We start from the raw sequence: 22,672 nt of genomic DNA, 5'->3' as shown, positions 1-22,672 counted from the left end.
GGACTGTGATGGGGCTGTATTTGAGGCTTTCCTACAGTCGATCTCCTGCTCCCACAGCCCCCCTTCCCATCTCCCCACCCAAGTACAGGTACAACCACACACTGCCTGTTTCCCTCCTTTCTTTCAGCTCAGACAACACACACAAAGGTCACTTCTCGCCCATCACTTCCATCCAGGTTCCTCCTCACCGAGATGCTGTGTGACAGCTTTCCAGTCTGTTTGAGTGTTCTGGACAGGGGTATTCCCTGGAAGCGGAGGTGTTTTACTGAAATTCCTTTCACTGTGAGGAAGCCTTGATATGCACCTGCTTTTACAAACCCAGAGAGAGCCAGAAACACTGTACAATTTGTACAGACCTAGAAAGGATCACTTCAGAGTTTACTCTGAAGTAATTTTTTTCCCCTGAAAACAGCTGTGATTCAGAAGGGAATTGCCATACAGGAGAGTCCAGCACCAGGTGAATTATTGCCGCCTTTGCCAATGCTGCTCTTACCTTATTATCCTGTTCACTCCCATTGTGATATCCCCAAGAGGAAAACTGCTGTGGGACATGTTGTGGTATTCTGGAGAAATCTCCTTTTTGATTAAAAAGTCCCTTTAGGATAAATTTCTACTGTTCACCTATTCATACACACCTGAAGGCAGCATTATTTGACCATAAATATTATGCATGTTAATTCAAATGCAATCTTACATTTGTGTCCAAGGTTCCCATAAAGTTTCCTCATTGTTGCACCACTGAAGCCGAGATCTCAATGTCATGGAACTGTAATGTTTTCTGATCAGTGAAATGGCATCCCAAAGCCATGCATTAAGTCCTCTGGAAATGAAAATTAATTCTCATAAAACCTTTAACAGCTGTGTCTGATACAGGGGGCAGAACAAAGCAGGACTGGGCATTTATGCTTCCCAAGGATAACTGTGCACGGAGATCCAAGGAACGCTGTTTTCATTGCAGATTTGTATCCCCCACAGAAAAGATTATTCAGATGTGACACAAGCAGATCAAACATGTCTGATGTGTGAAGTGGCCATTGACACAAGATATTTTGGGAAGGGAGATTTTCAGCTGGTGGCAAGAGATAGCACAAGGCAATGCTAAGTGACAGGCTGGTATTCCAGTGTTGATTTACCATGCCTTCACTGTATGGGTGACTTCCCTTTTCAAATTTAAACTAATTTCTTTGATGTTATTTGCAAAGTGAGAAAGAGTTAAGGCCAGTTTGTTTGACAGGATGGCAGCTGTCACTCCATGTAAACAGACCTCAAAATGAAAGAGCAGTCCAGCACATGGAAGTAGAAAGTCCTGACACTTTAATTATCTGAAGAGATTACAAGATGAAAGTCTTCCTTGAGGCAAATGTATATTAGTATCGATATAGTCATTGTGCTTTTCAGTAAGAGAAATAGGAGTCTGTATTTACATAAGAAACTATAGTGTCTGAGATCTTTAAATATCATATTTATGGAAATGATTCTGAATTACAGCATTTACAAAATAAAAACAAGCTTAAATAAATATTCAGTCCATTAAATAAGATTTTTTTCCACAGAAGCAACTTTTTGTGCATATTTATTTCACAACTGAAGTTTGTTGCAATTTTTTCATCCTATAAAAGAAGCATTAAATTTCTTGTGTGTTTTTTTTTTCCTAAAAATAAAACTGCAATAATCATTGCAATGTGAAGCCTGAGATTTAAGCCTGAATAAGTATCATTGCTTGCACCGCATTACCCATGTCCCACCAATCACCCAACCCCATGCCTTTCCAAACTCTGGTGAATACAGACACTCCAACCCAAGGATTTTATGAGAAGGATTTCAGGGAAGTAATAATAATAAAAAATATAAATAAGGTGAAAATAACACATCAGAGCTGACATTGTCTACAAACAGCATCATAAGGCTTGTGCATTACACATAAACTAAGTGAAGCTGTTTCATCTGAATCAAAATGACAGTAGTGCCAAACCGCAGCACCCTTATATGGCTCATTAACACTGAACAGTAAACCACTGAGCAAAGGGAATGTCCCCCCAAAAATAATTAAATTAAAAAAAAAAATTAACACTGGCCAGTTTTGCCTTATCATTTTGAGTGACAACCTTTCTCAAGCGTGATACCACAAACAACTTCCTCATCCATTTCTGTATTTGAAACACAGTGTGTAACACCACGAATCAGGAAAGGGGGCACAGCAAAGAGCTCTTGATCTCGTTTCCTCTGTAACCACAGCACACACTGTCTTGCTTTTCATGTGCCCAACTCAAAGCACGTCCAAATGACTTTGAAACCTCAGTGCTCAGAGAGCTCTTACTGCAATAGTTCATGCAAGATCATAGCATGAATCCGTGTGAGTCTTATTTCTTTCCTCTCCAAGTGGAGATAAAAATTATTCCCCAGTGTTTCAAATAAATACAAATGTCTTCTGAGTTGTTAGCATGAGTGAAGTACCAGTATGCACTATTTTACATGGTTACTCTGCCAAATATGGACAACAAGTACCCTTCTCTGACTGACCATTCTGTAGGACCTTTTGGATACCTCATTATATATTTGCCTTTTAAAAAATATTTTAAAAAATCTCAGTATGGGAGAAATAATTTGTCTCATCTACTAAATTTTGCTGCCAAACTGTAAAAAATATCTATTTTAATATGAATTAATTTATTTGGTAACCACTTCCTCTGAAGTTTGTTAAGTTTTAAATGCTGATATAGAAACCAAACCTCTGTATTAGACTTTTACTAACAGGATTTAGCATAAATGATTCAGATTATGAATACCTCCAAAACTCCAAACTATGGAACTGGAAGTTGTAAAAATTTTTAGAAGACAACCTGGAGTTATTGCTCTGCTTGATAAATGAAAGGCAACAGGAATTACTGTTTTAGGGCCTTCAGTGCTTTCTATGGGATTCGCAGAAAATTTTGCCTTTGTAAATATCCAATACAGATTTGAAATAGATTTGCTTTTATTAATTCTAGCATAGGTAGCAAAAATCTAGTAATGGGGAAGTTAAATGGCAGCAGGTGGGAGAGTGCTGATGCCCACAGCCATGCTGGAATTCCAGTGGGCACAGGAGTGTCTGAGCTTTGGGACTGATCCGCTGGGATGGACTAATTAACTGGCTACTCTGTTCCTAGCATGTAAGATAAGCAGCAATTCTCTGAGCCCTATTTCCTTCCACACAGTGCATTTGTTCTGCATATGGCATCGTAACATTAATGTTATAAATTTATGGAAGACTGTACTGTAGCCTTAGAGCTACAGACGCTTCATAGTTCCCTTTAGCAGCTTAGTAAAATGCAATAAAAACTGTCTGTACAAAATTTATAATAATGGATGTCAAAGCCTACGTGCCCTCATTGGGTCCCTCTTTCAAGTCTTGGCTTAGGTCAAATGTATCAGTCCGTGTAAGACTCCAGAAGACACACCAGTAGTTTAATATGTCAGATACCAGCTCTGTCACTATAGAAAGGAGTGACATGGAACATGTAACAGTGAGTGCAGACACGGACAGGCTTCATCTGGCCATAACGAGGTAATGGAGCAGAGTGGGAGGAACAGCGGGAACAGAAGATCTGAAAAACAAGAGGGAAATTTCTCTTCAGTTCCTCTGAAGAACAGGATGGGACAAAATTGATTTCAAAGGAGGGGAGAGAAGATGGTATGAGCTGGCACCACCACCGTCCTCAGCAGAGCAAGTGAAGGGCCTCTGCAGGCAATCCCTGCCCAATGACCAGTTTATCTGGCCGGGCTCAGTCCCTCTGGTGAGGGTGCCCAGCACTGACAGTAGCCAAGGCAGACCTGTCCACCTCTGCAGGTCACAGGGGAAGGCAGTTTCATCAGAGGTGCAAAGAAGCATCTCTCCCCTGGTTTTAAAGGAAGACTAGGGGAATATTTGTGAATATCTCCGAATTTCATACTCCTGCAAGTCCACTACATGGTTAACAAAAGCAGCTTCTCTACCCTTTTCCTTTTTAACTGGCACACCAGCCAGCAAGCGAAATGGGACTGCAGATTTCTGGCTTCCTGAGGTACATGACTGCTTTTTTTCTTCCTCGCTCCCTCTTCCTCCCCCACAAACTTGCAAAGCAGCAGCCCTACACACCACAGTGATCCTGCAAAGGTTTGGAAAGAAAGCAAAGGGACATACTATACTGTCCCTGCAGCTCAGCTGTGTGTGCATCACCCCTGGCAGTGCAGGCTGCCCTGGCTCATTAGAGCTTACAGCAGTAGTCCAGAGTGACTCTGTGTTGGGGTGGGGAGTGTTCTAGGATCTCAAGAAGGGAATTCTGCCTTCAGCTTTACACAGCTTATTGCTGTATAAAAGTCAAACCCCCCCCCAACCCTTTGTAAACGTAGGCTGAGAGTTGGCAGCCAAGGCACACAAAAGCACCTGCGAACTGAGAACCCTGGCTGAGCATGCACATTTTGCTGTGCAGCCGAGTTTCTGTGGTCCACATGAATTTGCTGCTCTCTTTGGTGGGTACTTCCTCACATGTTTGACTGAGTCATTACCTTGCCACAGCTCCGACAGTGGTGCTTCCTGCGAATGACTGTGAAAGGAGCCTTGCATGCAGTGCAGTAGCTGCAGACTTCATCTGGAACCCAGTCAGGAGGATCTGTCAGAAACACAGCAACAAAAGGGAACATAAATCAAAAGGGAATAAAACCAAACGTGTGATTACCAGATCCTCAAGGAAGTAGGGAGAATAAAATGTAACAGCAGCTGCTTTCATCTGCATTTCTCCAGGTGCTTTGCAAACAGCAGCTGAGTGAGTTCAGGATGCCCAGAAGGGCTCAACTCCCCCCTTCTCTGCCAGGCACTCACCTTTGGGCAGAGCACATCAGGCACTAAAATGGCCCATGAGAGCTTTGGAATCAAAATAAAATCTATCTTAGTCAAATGCAAGTGGCAGGGAAAAGGAGATAAGCAAAATAAAGTAAGAAGACAAGAGATTATTAAAGCAGAGCTGGATCACAGGTGTTTTTGTCAGTGCTGCCCAAAACAAGCTTAGAGTGGAGATCATTCCCAGCCTCTTCAGCCTTCCTACAGAAAGGCCAACTGCTTTGCTGCAGTTAGGCAAGCAACTATACAGGTAATAAACCTGAAGCCTGATTACCATCTGCTAAATTATCAGGACTCTTAATGGAAGTCACCAGTAACTACAGCAAAACCACAAAATCAAGTGTACATGGCTTAGCAGAGAAAGAACACACCCATTATCGTGAACAGCATGTTTCAGTTGTTTATGTCTCCTGTGAGCTCTCCAGCCTCCCATAAAAGACAAGCAGGGAAATGATTTGGTTTTGGCAAGGCAGAAGGTAGCAGGCTCCCTTCTGTTGAGCTCTTTCTGCTCACAACAGGCTGACATGATCTCAAAGAGTCTGGAGTTACAAGTGTAGAAATGATGAAGCTGACTGCTTAATTAAGTTGGTAAAAATCTAATGAGGGCAAAGCAAGTTGTATCCAGAAGGAACCCATGGACACAGTGAACATGAGCTGCTTGATGCATTTACCCAAGTTCCCGGTATGCAGCTTCTTTCTGAGTATTATTTACAGTTTGCAAGCCATGCAATTGCTGATTTATAAACCTGACAAGCAAGATCCCTGCCTCAAGGAGCATACTGTCAAACAACAAAATATATGGTGCAGTTAATGCAGAGGTTAAGAGGGCTATAGCTACAGGCAGAAAGAAGATAATTAAATGAAAATCCACTGTTTTGTTCCAACATAACCATGACCAGCTTTCATGTGTTTGTCACATTGCAACATTTGTCAAATTAAAAGTACAAAGGATATAGCATTCAATGCAAGAAATTGCTCCAAAAGCAGATTAATAAAACCAAAGAGAACTTAGAATTTGACTCAGCTTTTACAGGCTTCTCTGAAACTACTTAAAAGTTGAACTAGCTTAAGGAAGCTATCCTTCACTTAATTAATTGATTGGTCTGATACAAGTTACACCTACAGGGCCAGTAACCCAAAACCAGAAGGTGATGTGCAGAGAAATGACCAATGTGGTGAAAAAAAGGAGATTGCACATAGAAGCCTTCACCTCATCCCTGGGAACAGTTCACCAGAAATGTTCTGTGGGGACACAAGGCTACAAATTCCTACTTCAAAGGCAGGATTCCCTTCAGCAGCAGGGAGATGTAGGACTGCCAGCTTAAGTCAAGCATTAATAACAATGGAGCCAAGAGATACTCCTTTCCAATGCTTTTCCTTCTCTGCAATCTCCCTAGACACTACATCTATCTTGCCCAGTGAAACTTACTCCTAATATCAGTTTATAAGGTAGCTTTTGAAAACATGGTGTCACTTTCTCTGACCTGAAACCATGGCAAGCCTGACGGAGCATGCCCATGTTCTCCATCCAGGAGGCTCCTTGGGTTATCACATATATCCGAAACAAAAAGCGAAAACATGAACCAAAAACAATGTTCCTGTTTAAAACTTGTCTCTACAAAGATTGTGTTCTCAGAGAATTAACTGTCCAGTGATTCTCACTCATTTTGAAGACAGCAAAATGTAGGAAGTTATTCAAGCTCTGTGCCACCAGGTCTCCCTCTGCAGATCTGGTGGAAGCAGGTTTGGTAAGATGCCCAATTCGATACTGATGCTTTATCAACTGTACTGCAGTGTGGGCTGCCAGGTTCAAATAGTTACTGATTTTAATATTCACAGAAAAGCCACAAAGCACAGGCCGTTTCTGCATCCCCTGCAGCATCCCAACGTGATGTGTCACTTCTGCAGCAGCTGGAACCATCATCACTCCTTCCCTCAGATCACAGGTAGTCCACAGACATTATAAGCCAACACAACCTCCCCACAAGGACTTTGGAACTCATCAACAGAAAGCAGCTTTTCTTATCAGCTGTTTAATTTTTGGTTTGGGTTTCTTTGAGAGGCTTTTTTTGTTTGTTTTGGTTTTTGGGGAGGAGGGACAGGGTTATTTTTTCTTTTTTTTATTCCCCCTATTTTTTTCTGTTGTTGCCCTGTAAGTGCAATGCTGAAAAAGTTATTTCTTAATTAATCTTGCATGGATTTCCCTCTATGCTAAATAGAAAGAATAACTGAAAAAAAAGCCAAAAAACACCCACCAAATTTTGATAAATAACGACCTTAAACTAATAATAATCATATAATCCATAATTCATGGTTACAGAATCACTTGACTGACAGATGAATTAATTTGAAAACTTTGTTTTTGTAAAAAATAATTCACGACTTATTAGCAATGTACAGAAACAGTAACAGCCCTCTCCACAGAGCACTCTCCTGCAGCAGAGACTCTCTCTGCCTCCACGCTGGTGTCATGTCAGCTGATTCACTAAATTAACGCATCAGTAGAGTGGCTAAAGGGCACGTTTTTCCCCAGACAGTGACTCATCAGCAGAGGTGCATAGCCAGTCCCGTGCCCCATTGCCTCAGGGGTTTAGTGCCCTCCCAACATCCCAACTGCTCGCACCAGGATCTGCTGCACTGCAGCACACCCCCAAATAGTAACACTTGGTTATGTAACAGCTTTCAATATTCAAAATGCTGTACAAATGTAATTGCTTTAATCCTCATCACCCAGCTACAGTCAGTGTGTGGGGAGAAATCAGGAGAGGGATGTCTTGCACAAAATCATACAGTGGTGCAGCACTGAAATAACATTTAAAATAGGGAACTTTGGGCCACTACCCCAATGCCTTTCCTTCCAGCTGACTAAAAATGGCCTTACACTGACTACAAACACAAAGTTGTGAGACTATGCTCTGAGAAATAAAATGCAATCCTGAACTGGAGCCAAAGTGCTCACCCCTGGCAGGAAGGATGAAGTCCTGATGACTTGATCTCTCCGAGCCCATACAAGCCCCGGTGGCAAGAGGATCCCACCCCTTGGTTCCCCTCACCAGTCTCATCTCTCTCAACCCTGGGAGCGGCCTCTCTGACTTACACACATTAAGGATTGAGTCACTGGGCTTTTTATAGAACAGGCTTTTGAAATACTCTCTGAAGAGCACTCTCATGAGGGGATAAAGCTTCAATGCAAGGAGCAGAGAGTGTGTTACACAAATTAAACCCCAAGCATGAGCCTGAAGATGTGCTGGAAGCAGGGCAGCAGCACCGCATCCACAGGCTTTTTATGTTACAGTCCTTCTCCAGGCCATGCTGCTCCATTAGCTCTGCATGCTGCAGCAAATAGCAACATCCAGTCTCTAAAGCATTATCTGCCTGTGCTTCGGGGATTTGGACAAGGAAGGGAGGGAAAACCTTGTTCGTGGGCTAATTGGCCCGGTGCTTTATCATGCAATGAGAGTTTGGAGAAGTCTGCTGGGAAACGGATGAAGTCCACAGCACAAACATCAAAGAGGAGGAGGAAGGGAAGGAAGGGATTAATGAGACAGACTACAGAAATAAATTTTAGAAGAAAACATTAAAAGCATGCTCAGAAAAAACAGCAGAGAAATTAAGAGAAATAAGTATTTAAATGAATAAGAAACAAGTTTAGAGAAAGGAAAAGGCAAAAGATAAAATTAAATAGTGTTAAGACTGAAAAAGGCTCTTAACTATTCAAACATCTTGCATTACAATTTCTCGTAAACCATGAAATTTTACAGTCTATTTATTTTATGTTGTAGCTTTTAGAATTCACCTTTACATGTCTATGCCATCTCATTAGCTAAAAACATTTTCTGCTCCTAAAGTTAAAAGTCAGATCAATCCAAGATGCTGGAGCTTTAAGAAAACCATAATCATGGATGAAAAAAATCACAGACACTGTAAACTGTCAAAAAACACATTAATTAATTTTGCTTAAATATGTGCAATAAACCTAATGCAGTCCCATCTAATCTTAGAAAACCAAGATGATCATCTCTCTGTCTCAGAATACAGGAGGAAGAGAACCTGGACCCGGATCCATCAACTGCGAAGGTGAAGTTCATTCAGTGGTGCTGAGACACAGGAGACCGAAGCAGAGAGAGAAACAATCTCCAAAGTTGTTGGAGACTGCAAAAGGCCTAAGCTAGCAAATCTATCCTCTGGTAGGAAACAAATCAGAAACATGATTGACTCCCAGAAACAACACCATGACTCCCCATTGAAGAGCAGCTGCTCAACCCTAAGCTTGTGGTGGTGTTCGTGTTACAGTCAAACAATTCAAAGAAAAGACCTCTTTCTGCATCTTTTGTTTTTATCAAGTATTCCTAATGTAGAACTCCAACTGAAAGTTCCTCTGCATTGATGTGTGTTGGATTTCAGAGCACATCATGCAAAATAACCCTGATTACACTTCTACCAAACTAATCTGAAGAGGGCTGCTCCTACAACAGCCTGTGGAACTGACACCGCTGCAGCCGTCACACTGCATTACCCTCACAGCTGAAAAAAGGGTCAGATGGGTTTGCTGGAGCTCTTCTGATGAAAGAAGGATTGTAAATTCTCATGGTTTTAAGCACAGACAGTAGAAAACTAAGGTGACTTGACTTTACCCCTCACTTCAACTGCCACAGTAAAATGAACCTTTTTTGTCTATCATCATTTTCCACACATCATTCTGGGCAATCTCTGACTCTCATGTAAGATTCCTAAGAGGCAATTGTACCAAAGTAATCTTTGTCCTTGCTCAGTAGATTCAGTGTTGATTACAGCCAGCTTGCAATTAAAAAAAAAAAAGCATGCTTAATATAATTTGATGAAAATTTTGGGGGTGAGGGGAAAAGAGGTACAAACTTCTGAGCTCAGCTCCTGTCAAATAGCTTTCTTAGGATGGAATTTCTATGCAAATCTAGAAAGTTTTCACCAAAACACAGAGCTTTGCAAACTTGGGCTCAAGCCTCTGCTCTGCCTGATTCAGTATCACCTTGAATGATGTTGTCCTGTGTCCATTCTGTCCAGGTACATGATCAGCAACTGGTTCTTTGGGCAAAATAATTATTTACACAAAATGGAGCAACTCTCATAGAAAACACTGGTTTCCATTGAGATATGGGTCAAATCTTTAAATAAGACAGAGCAGAGACTTGGATCTTCCAAATAAAAATTAGTAGGAATATTCTCTGTAAGACCTACCAACCATTATAAAATAGCAAAAAACTTGATTATTTAGATCTACATACAACATACCAGAACACTCAATACACGTATTTATAAGACAAAAAGTTTCAAACCTAATCAAAATCCCAGTTATGATGTTATGGAGTTGAATAAGCCTGTGCTTTACAGTATTTAGGGGATATTTTCCTGTAAGTACTGCAAGGAAGTCTCAACAAGTTCCACATAGTGCCAACAAAGAGGAATAGTCTTTGAGGGGGAAAAAGGGAAAAGGCTCTGAGCAAGTTCTTAAAACCTAAGTCAGATAGAATTATTACATTACAGCCTAAAACCTGTAAGAATCCTGTAAGTCTACAGGCATGATTAAATATGTTCAGTTGTATAAAACATTGCTTCCGTATGGAAGTTCAATGCTAGATTCCTCTCTCACACAGTGTAAGCAGAGCTGCTGAATAAGGAAAAAGTGAAAAGCAAGGTGGACAGAACATGTTTGGCCACTGAACTGTGCAACAGTTTAACTTCTTTCAATCAGAAGGTGTTGCTGATCATCATGATAAATAACAGAGTAACCATAGGCACATAGAGGACAAAAGAAAAACCGAAGCATTCAGCTGGGGCTGACAGGTAATTCTAGAGCCGTGGTGATAAGATTCTTCACATACAGGAGCATGGGTGGGTTTTCCTGACCTGGTGACTTCTTACTGCAACAAGAACAAGAGCTTGAGCCTCAGAACTGTGAACTTCTAAGTTGTGCTTGTGCTGCTGGTTAGAGAGCAGTCAGGGCCTATGACTAGACAGGAGCGGGTGGGCTGGCAAGGGATCAGGGAGAAATAGTGTGTGTTGTGCAGCAGATACTAACACTACTTGGCACAAACAGGTATTTGTACTGGCAGCCACAGCAAATCCATTAATGTCTGGAGTTATAACTAGGTGGTTGCAAGCAAGGCAATTCTGTACAGGTGCCAGAGGGATAAGGAGTGAAAATGCACGTAAGGCTGAAGAGAGCAGAGATGCTACAGCAAGTATTTTCATGGAGCACCAACAGCTTCATAATGCTTGCTGGTTTCCCTTGAGAAAATCTTCAGATTTCTAGATATCTCATGCTTATTCTATGACAAGAAGCGTAACTCACTTTCTTAGCCTGCCTTTAACTTCATTAAATGGGTAATTATAAATATTCACATTTCCCTCAGTTGTAACAGATCAATCCTCCTGAGTAATAAGTTACCCCAAAATATACATGTATTAAAACTCAGATTTTCCTAAGTGTAGTATTAAAATCAGCAAACTCACAAGGATAAATATAATGCTCCCAAATACGGCGAGCAGCATCCCACTTACACTTGGTCCCATAAACAAACTGATAAATGAAAACATAAAAAGGCAATTTTGAAGCCAAAGAAGTTAGGAAGATACTCTGTGTGTGTGTAAACCTATGTATATACATGGGAATCTGCTGGGAAATACAAAGCAAGTTTTCTGTTAGGGCTACAAGTATGACACCAGATGCATAAACGGCAGGAAGACATCAAACTTCTACTTCCCCAGTGTTTGGTCTTTCTGAAGCTGTACTGCGTATTAAGAACGACACAACTCTGTCCTGACAGGGATGCATTTATACTGGGTAGAGTAAGAGCAATTTGCTTACCTTTTCAAACACGGAGGTTTCCTTTACACTGTGTGTGACACATGCTGCCCACTCTCAGTCAGCCTGTTATCCAACAGTGGTTTGTCCAAGCTGGAGCTCAGGAACTTCCTCACAAGCTTCTTCCTGTGCTGGTTTGTAGCTCACCAGGGCACAGGGAGAAAGGCAGTACTATGGAAGTTCCCAGAACACAGCCCCTGTCTGCTGTTACTGCAATTCAGAGCAAGCACCACTGGCAGCCAAGAGCCCAACCTGCTGCCTTCTGAGCATCTGCCACTACAATTTGCTTTAGTTTATACACAGAACTTTGTCCCCCACTGGCCATGACCTCCATTATACAACCAGAACAAGAAATTTTACTGTATTTAAAAATTACTTATGGAATATTGCATAAATTAATATTCTACTATAGGAAAACAAAATTTGTTTTACATTCTCTCCCTATAAATATATATAATTTTTTAATACTCCATGAAGTATAAATGTATATGCTTTGTGAAAAAAACCTTAGAGCATTAGGACAGCAAAGATTAACATACAGAGCATAGGCTCATGTTTTTGTTTTGCAATGCCAATTAATCTGTAGTTTATTGTATTTCAACCTTCAGAAGGTCACAGGATTTAACTCTTATACCCTTGCCAATGTCAGCTGGCTCATAATAAACATTCATATTTGTTTTATGGCCCAGACCAGCTGGTGGGTTTTATATACAATAAGAATGAGAAATCTGACAAAAACAAGTGATACATCTTCATAATCTGAATAGAGGCTGAAACCTTCAGTAGAATCTCAAAGCCATTTATTTGTTCAGGTTGCTGGGCTTGCTTTCCATTTTTTGGGTTTTTTTTAGTACCATTAATTGAATACAATCTTAAACATTTGCTACATTTGTTTAGAGGGATTTATTCGATAATAGGGAAGAGCTTTCCTGGCAGATAGTTGGCTGGACCTTCTTAATTTGATACATGTTCTGCCACAATGGCAGAAGGAGGAGCTACTGATGTGCTCCTTTGCTTTAAATTGTTTTCATAGTCAGCTGAAATAACTGAATGACTTGAGGTATAGAATTGATGTACAAAAAAGGAATTAATTAACTTTGATGCAAGGCTCTCAGATGTTGTGTTGAATCCACTTACAGTGATAGCTATGGTGTATTCCTATACTCCTGTTGATGGCCCATGGCCCATATTTGGCCTGAAGGACAAATCCACCAGGCTTACTAAAAGAAATAGGGCACAATGTTCAAGCAGCAAAAGTTGCCTTAACCACCAGACATCCTCCACCTGCACCAAAACATCACCCAAAGTCAGGGGCTGTTCCTTCCACAGTGACCAGCAACAACAAGGTACATGGGGAGGTGGTGTAAGGGGGAGAAAGCACGTGGCTGCTGAGGTTAAAATCTTGGTGGAAGTCTGCGCCTCATACTGGATGCCTCAAGGATGGCAAAACCATGTATCCCATTAGCTATCCTTGCATACCTCAGAAAGAAGTCTGTACAGTGTTGCCAGCAATGACAACTTGTGACCTGGAGGGACAAGGGGGTTCGGCATGTATCAGAGATGAGGGGTGTTTCTAAAGTTCCCATAAATTCAACAAACTGACCCACTTCAGATGCCCCTTTTTGTAGACTTCATGTGACTTCTTGTGTTTTGGAAGATGGAGCTCATCTCCATACTCCCCAGCATCCTCTGTCTCTTCGGGATACATAAAACTCCTGCCCATCAGGAACAGAGCCAAGTAACAGCACACTACACTCTTCAGTTTACAGTCAGAAGAGCTGTACTGGTTTGTACAAGTAGATATTTGCAGCATAACCACTTACACAGAAACCAAGGGAGGCTCCCAGAGAAAGCCTGCAAGAAGACTGGTGCCACATGGCCAAGCCTTCCCAGGGAGCCTGTGTGGGTACCAAAAGCAGAATACCTGCAGGAGCACTGCAGGAATTGGCTCTGTTTAGAGGATATGTTAGCATGGGACAACATTGGGCCAAGGCAGCCAAGCTCATTCTGGCATCCATGTCTACTTACTCAAAAGGGACTCGGTTATCCCACAAAGACCTGCTTTCTACCACACAGGCACACACAGAACATCTGCTATTCTGGAATAAAGGTGCAGGCACGGGGTTGTTTTTGCTGAAGTCATCTGCATATGCTGTAAATACTACAGATCTGGTTTTACCATTCACTTAGGGCAGGGACATAACTGATTCATGCTGCAGGGACTTTTGCACTTTCAAAGATTCCCCTTAACTGCACTGGCTGTAACATCACCTAAGTATCCAGACTGTTGTCCTCTTATTTCAGTAAATAACATCCCAACTCACTTCTCTAAACATAAAACATTCCCCGTGCCAGTAGCAGCTGCCATGAAAGGCTGAAGAACCTTAAAAGCTGAGCAACATGCCAGGAAGAGAAGTGACTTCACTGTGACAAAATGTACATCCACTGTGAGAGGGTTATTTAGCATCCTGCAGTTCAGAATAACTGGCTTTCAAGTTCTCTAAGTCAAATTCACCGACAGCATCAGCATCGATCCAAAACAAAAGACAATGAATTGAAATGGTAGAGAAGGAATAATCTTGCACTCTTTTGCAATATAGCCTATACACAGTAAGGATTTTGCTTAAAGATTTGTTCCTTCCTGCACCTTCTGTGACATTCTGAATTACAGCACAATAGAAAAATCAATTAAAATGACTACTGAATAGTTCTTTATCTGCCTCCAAACCATCTTCCTCCAGAAGAGATAATATTTCTACAGTGCATTATACATGAATCAGCCCTGCTGTTCTAAACATTAGATCCTTTAGCCTGCAGCTTCAGAAGAAGGGTATGCAAGCAAACCATGGGTTTTATATAAGCACAAAATAAGTCATAAATAAGTAGTATTACTCTAAATTCTAATCTTTAAGAGTTCTTTTTTTTCCCCTGTGATTTCTGATTTTTATTACAAATGACATGAACCAGTAGTTCTTTTCTGTTGGTCACCACCCTCCACGTACAAGCAGAGGCACACACTGCTTATCACCCATATCATCCTGCATTCCAAACCTCCCACTGGAAGGACAGTAGTGTACATGGACAAATACATAACAATACATCAAAGTTTTAAAGCCCAGGGAAATTACTGCACACTTGAGTTTCTGGGAAGCTCAGATACAGTTTCATAGTTGATGGTTGTCTTGTTACTTCTCACTTGACCACAGACATATTACTGCTCTGATAATTGGGCTCCTGGTGTGCTGAAACCACCACTTAGCCTTGAAGATCAAAGCTGATTGCTTTCTTGTTTGCTCCATCTCATATATCTTTTTCCTTATTCTTTGACTGCAAGTGCTCTGAGATTTTTTTAATCCATTTTTCATACTGTATTTGCCATAATAGGACTTTAGCCCATAACTAACTCCAAAGAAGCTCAGATTAATAAAAGACAAACAACTCATGAGCTTTCAGAATACTGGAACCCCAAGCAGAACCTGGAGACTTACATGCTTTTTTCGTTCTTACCATGTACTCAGAGAGAGCTGAGCAACCTCAGCAGATTTACCTAAAACTATCCTTTTCTTCAAAATAATGTGGTGAAGAATGTGGAAATATGAACCAAAATGTCTTGATCAAAGACAAAAGTAAAGAAAATACGAAAGGTACTTCTACCTTGGGATAAAGCAGCACATCCACATACAGCAAATGATATAAAAACCCTCTCAAGATTTGTTTGAGAAGACCTTACTTAGGGCTTTGCATCTCATATAGCCCTCAGAAACTCATCAGATGTAACCTCATACACTGTATTAAAGCCTTTAATATACAGACCCTTTCTACACTGATATAGAGGAATTCATACTGAATATGACAATTTGTAGACAAGTTTCATGAGGCTGTAAAGAAATATGCTCAGTTTACCTTCTTTGTCTCTAAAACACAGCCTGACAACATTTTATACTCACCTTCCAGAGCCAAACACTAAAAGACTTTTCATTTTAATGATCACTTTTTACACATCAGTGTTGTCTCATTTTAATTCTTAGAAAAAAGAAAATACCTTCAAAGTCCCCATCTCTGGCTTTTGCTGCAAGTTCTGAGGATGATATACTTTCTTGACATAAAGCACAGTCTTCCAATGCTGCATTCCTTAAACCATGATTAACTGTAAAACAATTCAAAAAGTACTCGTATTTTTCCAATTTTCACTTGAAAGATTCATGTTAGAACTTCTGGGATTAGACTACAGTAGCACCTTCTTAGACTTCTTGCTTTTTCTTTACCCTGACACAAACAGTGATTTACAAGTCTCCTATTCTTCTTTGGGATGACAACAGAAATGAAAGATGCTGTTATTACAGTACACGCAGTCCTCTTACTTCTGCTAGTTTAGCTGCATCCTACATTTTATTTCCCAATTCTTAACTTGGATCCTTTAAAATAAGTAGATTTTGAGAACGATGAGAGATTCCCAAGGTGAATCACACGCATCAAATCACATATATCAAAGAGAAACTTCATCCCAAAACTCCCCTTTTTCCCTGCTCATTTTGTTTATGCTTACTTTTGTCAATACCATCTTTTTTAATGCAAGAGTTCATCCATTAGAAATTATATCCATCCAAGTACTATTGACTAATATATATTTCCCAGTGATAATTCTTTACAGCTCCAGTTTCTTTATTACTCTTACTTGAAGGCCCAGGAGCTCTTGTGTTCTCTCTAGCAATTCTGTCTAACCCCATTTATTTTTTTAACAATAAAAACCCCAGTCTATTGTCACATCATGACAGGCTGCCACCATAAAACTGTTGTGGAAGTTCCAACCAGAAGTAATAGAAGACTGTAATGCATGTTGTGCATTATCCCACTGCAGAGTTGGGACTGTAGATTTTTTCTGCTAACTTGGTCCAACTTTTAACTGTTTCACATAGAAACCTCAATGCTTTTAAATGAAACTGGAGAAAGACAAAGTTTTCAAACTGTAGGAAAGGAAGTAGGAAAAAAAATAGAGCTCTGATCACTTTCAGATGCTGGTAGTTCTAATCATAACAAAGGACAAAGGTAATTTCAGCCTTCCTGGGATGACATGGTTATTCTTAGATAAGTTACCAGACTTGCTGCTTAGAAAAGAAATAATAAAAATGGTCATAGAGGGAAAAAAAAAATTTCGTTGGCTCATGATCTAGTTCTGGTTCTGTTACTTTAATTACCAAGAATTCAAATGTGGTTATTTTTCTATTTTTTAGCCACATTCTTCAATTTCTTCAAGACAGGACAGATTTCAGCATCTCAGTGAACATTCCCATCTTATAGTCTGCTCTTTGGTAATTTAAAACATACCCAGTGTGAAACAAATCAGGGGGTGGGGAATAAATCTACGAAGTCCAAACCCCGCATAGGTTATGGGCTATAAACTATATGGGCTACAAACACAGTGCTGCTGTAACACACAGAAATATGTGAACAGCAGATGGACTCTGAAGACTTTAACTCTTTAGTATTCGCCTTAAGACTAACTCCTGCGTTCCTATACAGTAACTTCAACCTGTTTACAGTCTGTTTCTATGACTTCATTTAAACTTAGGTGAAATCACTGTACAGTGAGTCCTGTCAAAAAGGTAACAATATGTTAAGGGAATTCTTGTCAAATAGTTTATGGAACCCCATAGGGCTGCTGCCAGCAGAAATTTGCTATAGAAAACAAATGTTTAGATCTTTTACCTTTCTTCTGCTTTTCCTTGTCTTCTGTTTCAGGTTTGGTTGCCATAACTTCAAACAAGGTCTTTAAGATACTTCTCAGATCACTAGCATAGTTTGTCTGCAGCTGGTCAGCAACACCTTAAGAGTTTGAGAAAATGGGTAAATCATTTCTAGACTATTACACCATCCTTAAAAAAAGTACTTAAATCTGCCTCTTACTACCAGTAATGGCCTCACTTATTTTCAGGGGATCACTTGCTCATGTTAGGAATAAAAATTGAACATCTAAATAAAGTAATTCTCCATAACGGCCAAGTTACATTCTGGTTTTTATGCTACCTGCAAGTCAATACATATCTTCCTTATCCTTTGGCAGGAAACACTGAGAGATTCATTTTGCATGAAAATAGAACTGCTAAGTCAAATTTCATTCCTTGAACACAATAAGGCATCACCAGGAAAAAATCAAACCTGATATAAGCCCAAATTCTTCAACACTACAGGTCTAAAGGCATCAGCATGTCTGGCATCTCTGATTCTGTAAGCTCCAAACAGGTAACAGGTCCTTCTAAACCAGACTACAACTTAGGCCCCAAAGACAGAGTCTTCCTGAAACTTCCTCTCTAGGCCTTTCTACCATAACTTGATGGGCAAAAACTCAAAAAGCTCCCACCAAAAAACAGTTTATGCATTTAGTATTTCTCATACCTGAGATACAGACAAAAAGGCGGTGAATAAGATCATTACTGCCATGAAATCTAGATCTGATCTTCTCTCGTGTGGCAATTCTGGCAGCCTGCAAAGCGAGCTGGATTTCTTCCTGATCGATGTCATCAGATGAACAAGAACTTGTCATTAAACTGCTGTCAGAGAAAAAAATAATGTAAAGGAAAGTAATGTAAATCTTCACTCAGTTGTTCAGGACATTCAGCAAATCCTAAGGGATTTATGACTCAGTCAAGACCCTATAGTACCAGAACTAATTGCTGTAAATTCTTGTTGAAGTTAATCAGCACGTAACTAATCACCATCGCATTTGGTTTTCACTCTGTGACAGCTGCAAAAAAACTTTAAGCAGAAAATCACTTGTCTGTATTTTATTGCATTTTTCCTTAGCTATTACAAAGTGCTGCACCATTTTTCACACTAAATTCTTCTAAAAGCTCAGTCCTGAGACCATAACTCCACCAAAAATCCTGAAGGGAAATATCAAACTAAAAAAGTGAAGGTGAGTTCTGAGTCAACTTAAGAAATTTATGAACGTGGAAATTATTTGGAAAAAAAAGAAATTCTGAATTATGTTACCTTAAAATAGCAAGAGTAGAATCTAAATATAACTTCACCAAAAAAATTGAAAGAGCAGCAATAAAATATGATTTACACAGTAGAGGTAGGTTAATTCCCTTATAAATGTAACAGTAGAAATTGCTGAAATGTCAAACTATTGTAAAGAATGGCTCATCTACTCTAAATAGATTTAAATGTGTCACCAAATGTCTACTCAAAATTTAAATTTTCTTTTAAAAACCAGGTCCCAGACACTCTCACACCTTTACCACCACCACCACTCCTACCACTTCCCTCTTACAGAGAAGAACCTTGAAACAACCTGAGACAGCAGGGGAGGTTTGGGGGGAATTTTCAAATATCAGGAATTACCTTAAATATTTGTAAATCAAGATGTCTTCTTTAAAACAGCAAGTACTTAGGGGAAAAGTAGCACTTTACTCCTAAAAACCCTTAAATGTGAGTAGAGCACAGGATGTAATTACACTGAAGTCCTAAGGATTCACTGTGCTGACCAAAAGAGACAGGAGCCTTCTTACTCTACTACATTCAAGCCAGACGGAACACTAAACCATTTTTCTCCACATATTGGAAAGAAATGAATATTGCAATTATTACAAAAATCTAGACTATTTTGCTTATAATCATACTTTTGCTGTCCAAAACTCCAGCGCTCTTCACTTTGCAGACAACTACCATGTTAAAAAAGGAGTTACTAACAGTGTAAGTAGAAATTACTTCTTTTGTTATACATGCTAACACATTTTGAGTTCAATCTCCTTTGTTCAGGTGCAGAAACATTCACCATCTTGCAGATCCCATCCTTATGGCAGTACACATGAATAGTTATTTTGGGGTAAGACACATAGGTAACATAATTATTTGTAACAAAATTTTATAGGATATACTGTTGGGGAAGATGAAACAGGAAAGCCTTATAAATATGATTGCCTGACAAAAGATTTTGGGAATATGAAAACTATAAGCGACATCGAAATGAAGGCCACCTTTGAGATACCAAGTCTTAGTTACTGAACAACTGGAAAACAATGGTATGGCCGACTGAAGGTAATCCCCTCTTGATTGAACAATACCCTCTGCTTGCAGGCAGGTCCAAGGGTCAGAGCAGACCCTACTAGCTCAGCAGAAGGGGTCCAAAGAGTAGTTTTTAGGAGTTAAGATGTAACACTCTATGGTAATATAACAATTCTTATAGGCTGTATGTAAATGCTATAGGATTTGTATCTTGTATTAGATTGGTTAGTGACAATTAGAATATTCAGTACAGAAGATGATTTATTGTATTGTAACCAGGACTTCAGGATCCACTCTACTTACTCCCTTACCCGCTTACTCTCTTACTTACCTCCTCTTCGCTTACTCCACCCTTACCTACTTGCTCTTACTTTTACACTCTTGCTCTCTTGGGCCTGCTCCGAGCTGCAGCTGGCAGCTCTAAGCAGTGCCCCTGTACCCCACGCCCTTTGCAATAAACCGCATGTTCCAAGATCTGACTTCAGAGATCTCTCGTCTCCGTCCGTCCCGACCGTCCAACCCACCCAAGCTCCTACAATATACTTTTTAAATTCTACCTGTAGGTTCCACAGGTAATCCTTTGAAATATAAAAGAGAAATAATTAGGCCATGCAATCTTAAAAGCCCTAGGAAAAACAGACTGAAAATAAATAAGTACTGGACATTAGTTATTCATAGAAATATCAATGGAAGATGTGTAGCATGAGTATCTTAATTGGCCCCCCATTCTTTCAAACACAGAGTAAAGAGTAGGCTTGCAGGAGACTCATTTTGTTCATGTTATCTACTGCTACTAACAAAAGAAAATTCTTGTAAAGAGATGTTATTTCTATGTTTACACTTCCAGCAGCACCATGACTGACTGGGCTTATCAGAGACACTGAGAATGAAGTGAGAATTCTCTTTCAATTTTCCTTTGCTTTTCCATAGGGGATACAGTAGATATTACAACAGCAAGCCTATCAGCACGGAAAGGCCTGTTCAAGACAATGAAAAGGTCATGTACAAATGTGGCTTACGACGGAATAAACTGAAGGCAGCAAGAGCCAGGAAGCGATTCCTGACTCACAAGGGTGTGCAGTCAGACGACTGCCTGTTCACACGACCCCTCTCACATTCAGATAAAGGACTGTGCCCTGCAACATGGCCAAATAGCCTCTACTTTTTTTTTATTTTATGTAAGTATTTTCGTAGTGATAGTCACATATGCACCATAAATTGCTCTCCAAGGTGAGCATGGACCTCCTGACAGAGTCAAGTGCAGTCTGTGTTATTATATAACCCCAATACAAAGGTCTCTTCAAAACTCCCAATACACAGAAACCTTAATGCAAGGGAAAGCAGGGCTACTGAATCAAGGATGAATTTTCCCTCCAAATCACAGCTGAAGAAATATTTCAAAGTAAGGTGCTAAGTGGGCAGAGAGCTGTGAAAAGTGCTTTTCAAGAATACAAACTACTTGGTCCTTTGCCATTTTGCAGAAAGGAAGAAAGGCTCATTCCACAATTCTGACCAATTTTACTAATAATGTTTGCCTTTCTGAGCCTCCTCCAACTAGAGGAACACAGTTTTACCTACTTCATTCAGGGAACATGGTTTGACCTACTTCTGTTGCAGACTACTCTGTTAGATTTTGTAGTGTGTCATTAAGACTGGTCATGTCACCATAGGACTGGCTGGGACTGTTTTGTCCTCAAGATCCCCAGCACAGAGCACATACAAATTGCTCCAGCACTGTGGGATGGAAGGTCAGCACGTCTGCACATTCCCATTTATAACATACTTCCATATGCATACTCACATGTAAAGTATAGTACCCACATACAGGAGGTGAGAAAAGAGGGTATTTTGTACTTGGAATTGATTGTGCTACTACAAAGAAAAAAATGAATGCTCCAGAAAAATTTAAAACTGGACCTAAGAATTGCTACAGAGTTAGAAAAAATTACTCTGCCTTTACCAACACAACCAAGTCTTAGACAAAAATTACTCTCAAAGAACAACAACCATCTGTTCTTTAAAGTATATCTTCCTGTTGAAGAACATAGCCAAAAACCCAAAATTGTATAGACAGTCAGAAATACTGTAAGAACAGAAACACTGCAATTGTTTCAGATAAACAGCAAAAGAGCGAGCTTTTTTTTTTATAACAGGGTGTCCCAAACAGCAGCCATTGCATCCATGCAAATAGATTCTCATGATTTTTTAAATTGATATTATAGAAAACACACCTGAAACGTGATCTACAGGGTTCAGCCTACTTTGTTTTGTTTTTTTTCAATAAGGAACACCTTTCCTACTTGGCTTATCTAATATGGATAATTTGGATCAACATTCTCAGCCAATACCAGATGTTTAGGAAGCATTTCATTAATGTCAGACTATGCTTGGATCTGGAATGTTTCACAGCCAGTATCTGCAGAATCATGTCTCACTGCAGAATACAAACAGCCATCCTACTGCTGGAGACAAGTCCTCATTTTCTCAATGTCTTGGTTGAAGGGAACCCTGAATTACCCGACGAATTAAGTTACAAAGAGATAACACCAAAATACACATGGAACTCCCCTTGTGAAATGTTTATCATAGACACAATGCTTATCATGTATTTATTTTTCAGACTGTAAAAACATTGCAAAGTTAACACATCTGAAGGTGAATATTAAGAAATAAGATGTTATGTCAAAGGTTGATTCCGAACAGTAAACCTGCTCATACCTTGTAAAGGAACAGATACCCTGTGGCAGATAAATTAATTAGCTTTTTGCTTAACTTGGCTGCACCTCCCCATTTTAAAATTACACTTCATTTATTACATTAGAAGACTAGTAAGACTCTTTCAACACTTTCAAGATGTATCTCTAGAATGGTTGCCTGGTCTCAAGGCTTTACTGTGAAATTTAGCCAAATATGTACATGCAAACAAAGGCCAATAATGTAATTGTATGTAATATCATCTTTCACCTGTG

General features: G+C 39.9%; 1 protein-coding gene across 4 annotated transcripts in view; it reads right to left on the bottom strand.

Annotated features, from left to right (window-relative positions):
- Positions 1–1,293: 1,293 nt before the first annotated feature.
- Positions 1,294–22,672, bottom strand: part of ZFYVE28 (zinc finger FYVE-type containing 28) — an 83,923-nt gene continuing 62,544 nt past the window's right edge. For 2 of the 4 annotated variants that reach the window (XM_017727736.1, XM_008645088.2), the window contains 5 exons: positions 18,090–18,244; positions 17,403–17,519; positions 15,739–15,843; positions 4,525–4,628; positions 1,294–3,584 (listed from right to left, as the gene is read on the bottom strand). In XM_017727736.1, coding sequence (XP_017583225.1) covers positions 3,453–3,584; positions 4,525–4,628; positions 15,739–15,843; positions 17,403–17,519; positions 18,090–18,244 — 613 coding nt within the window. In that variant the 3' untranslated portion in view covers positions 1,294–3,452. The remainder of the gene's footprint in view (positions 3,585–4,524; positions 4,629–15,738; positions 15,844–17,402; positions 17,520–18,089; positions 18,245–22,672) is intronic. The other 2 variants (XM_017727737.1, XM_017727738.1) reach the window with 1 other exon arrangement.

Source organism: Corvus brachyrhynchos, unplaced genomic scaffold (assembly GCF_000691975.1).
Source record: "Corvus brachyrhynchos isolate BGI_N302 unplaced genomic scaffold, ASM69197v1 scaffold80, whole genome shotgun sequence".
Taxonomy (NCBI): domain Eukaryota; kingdom Metazoa; phylum Chordata; class Aves; order Passeriformes; family Corvidae; genus Corvus; species Corvus brachyrhynchos.
This window is presented reverse-complemented; position numbering and strand designations above follow the sequence as displayed.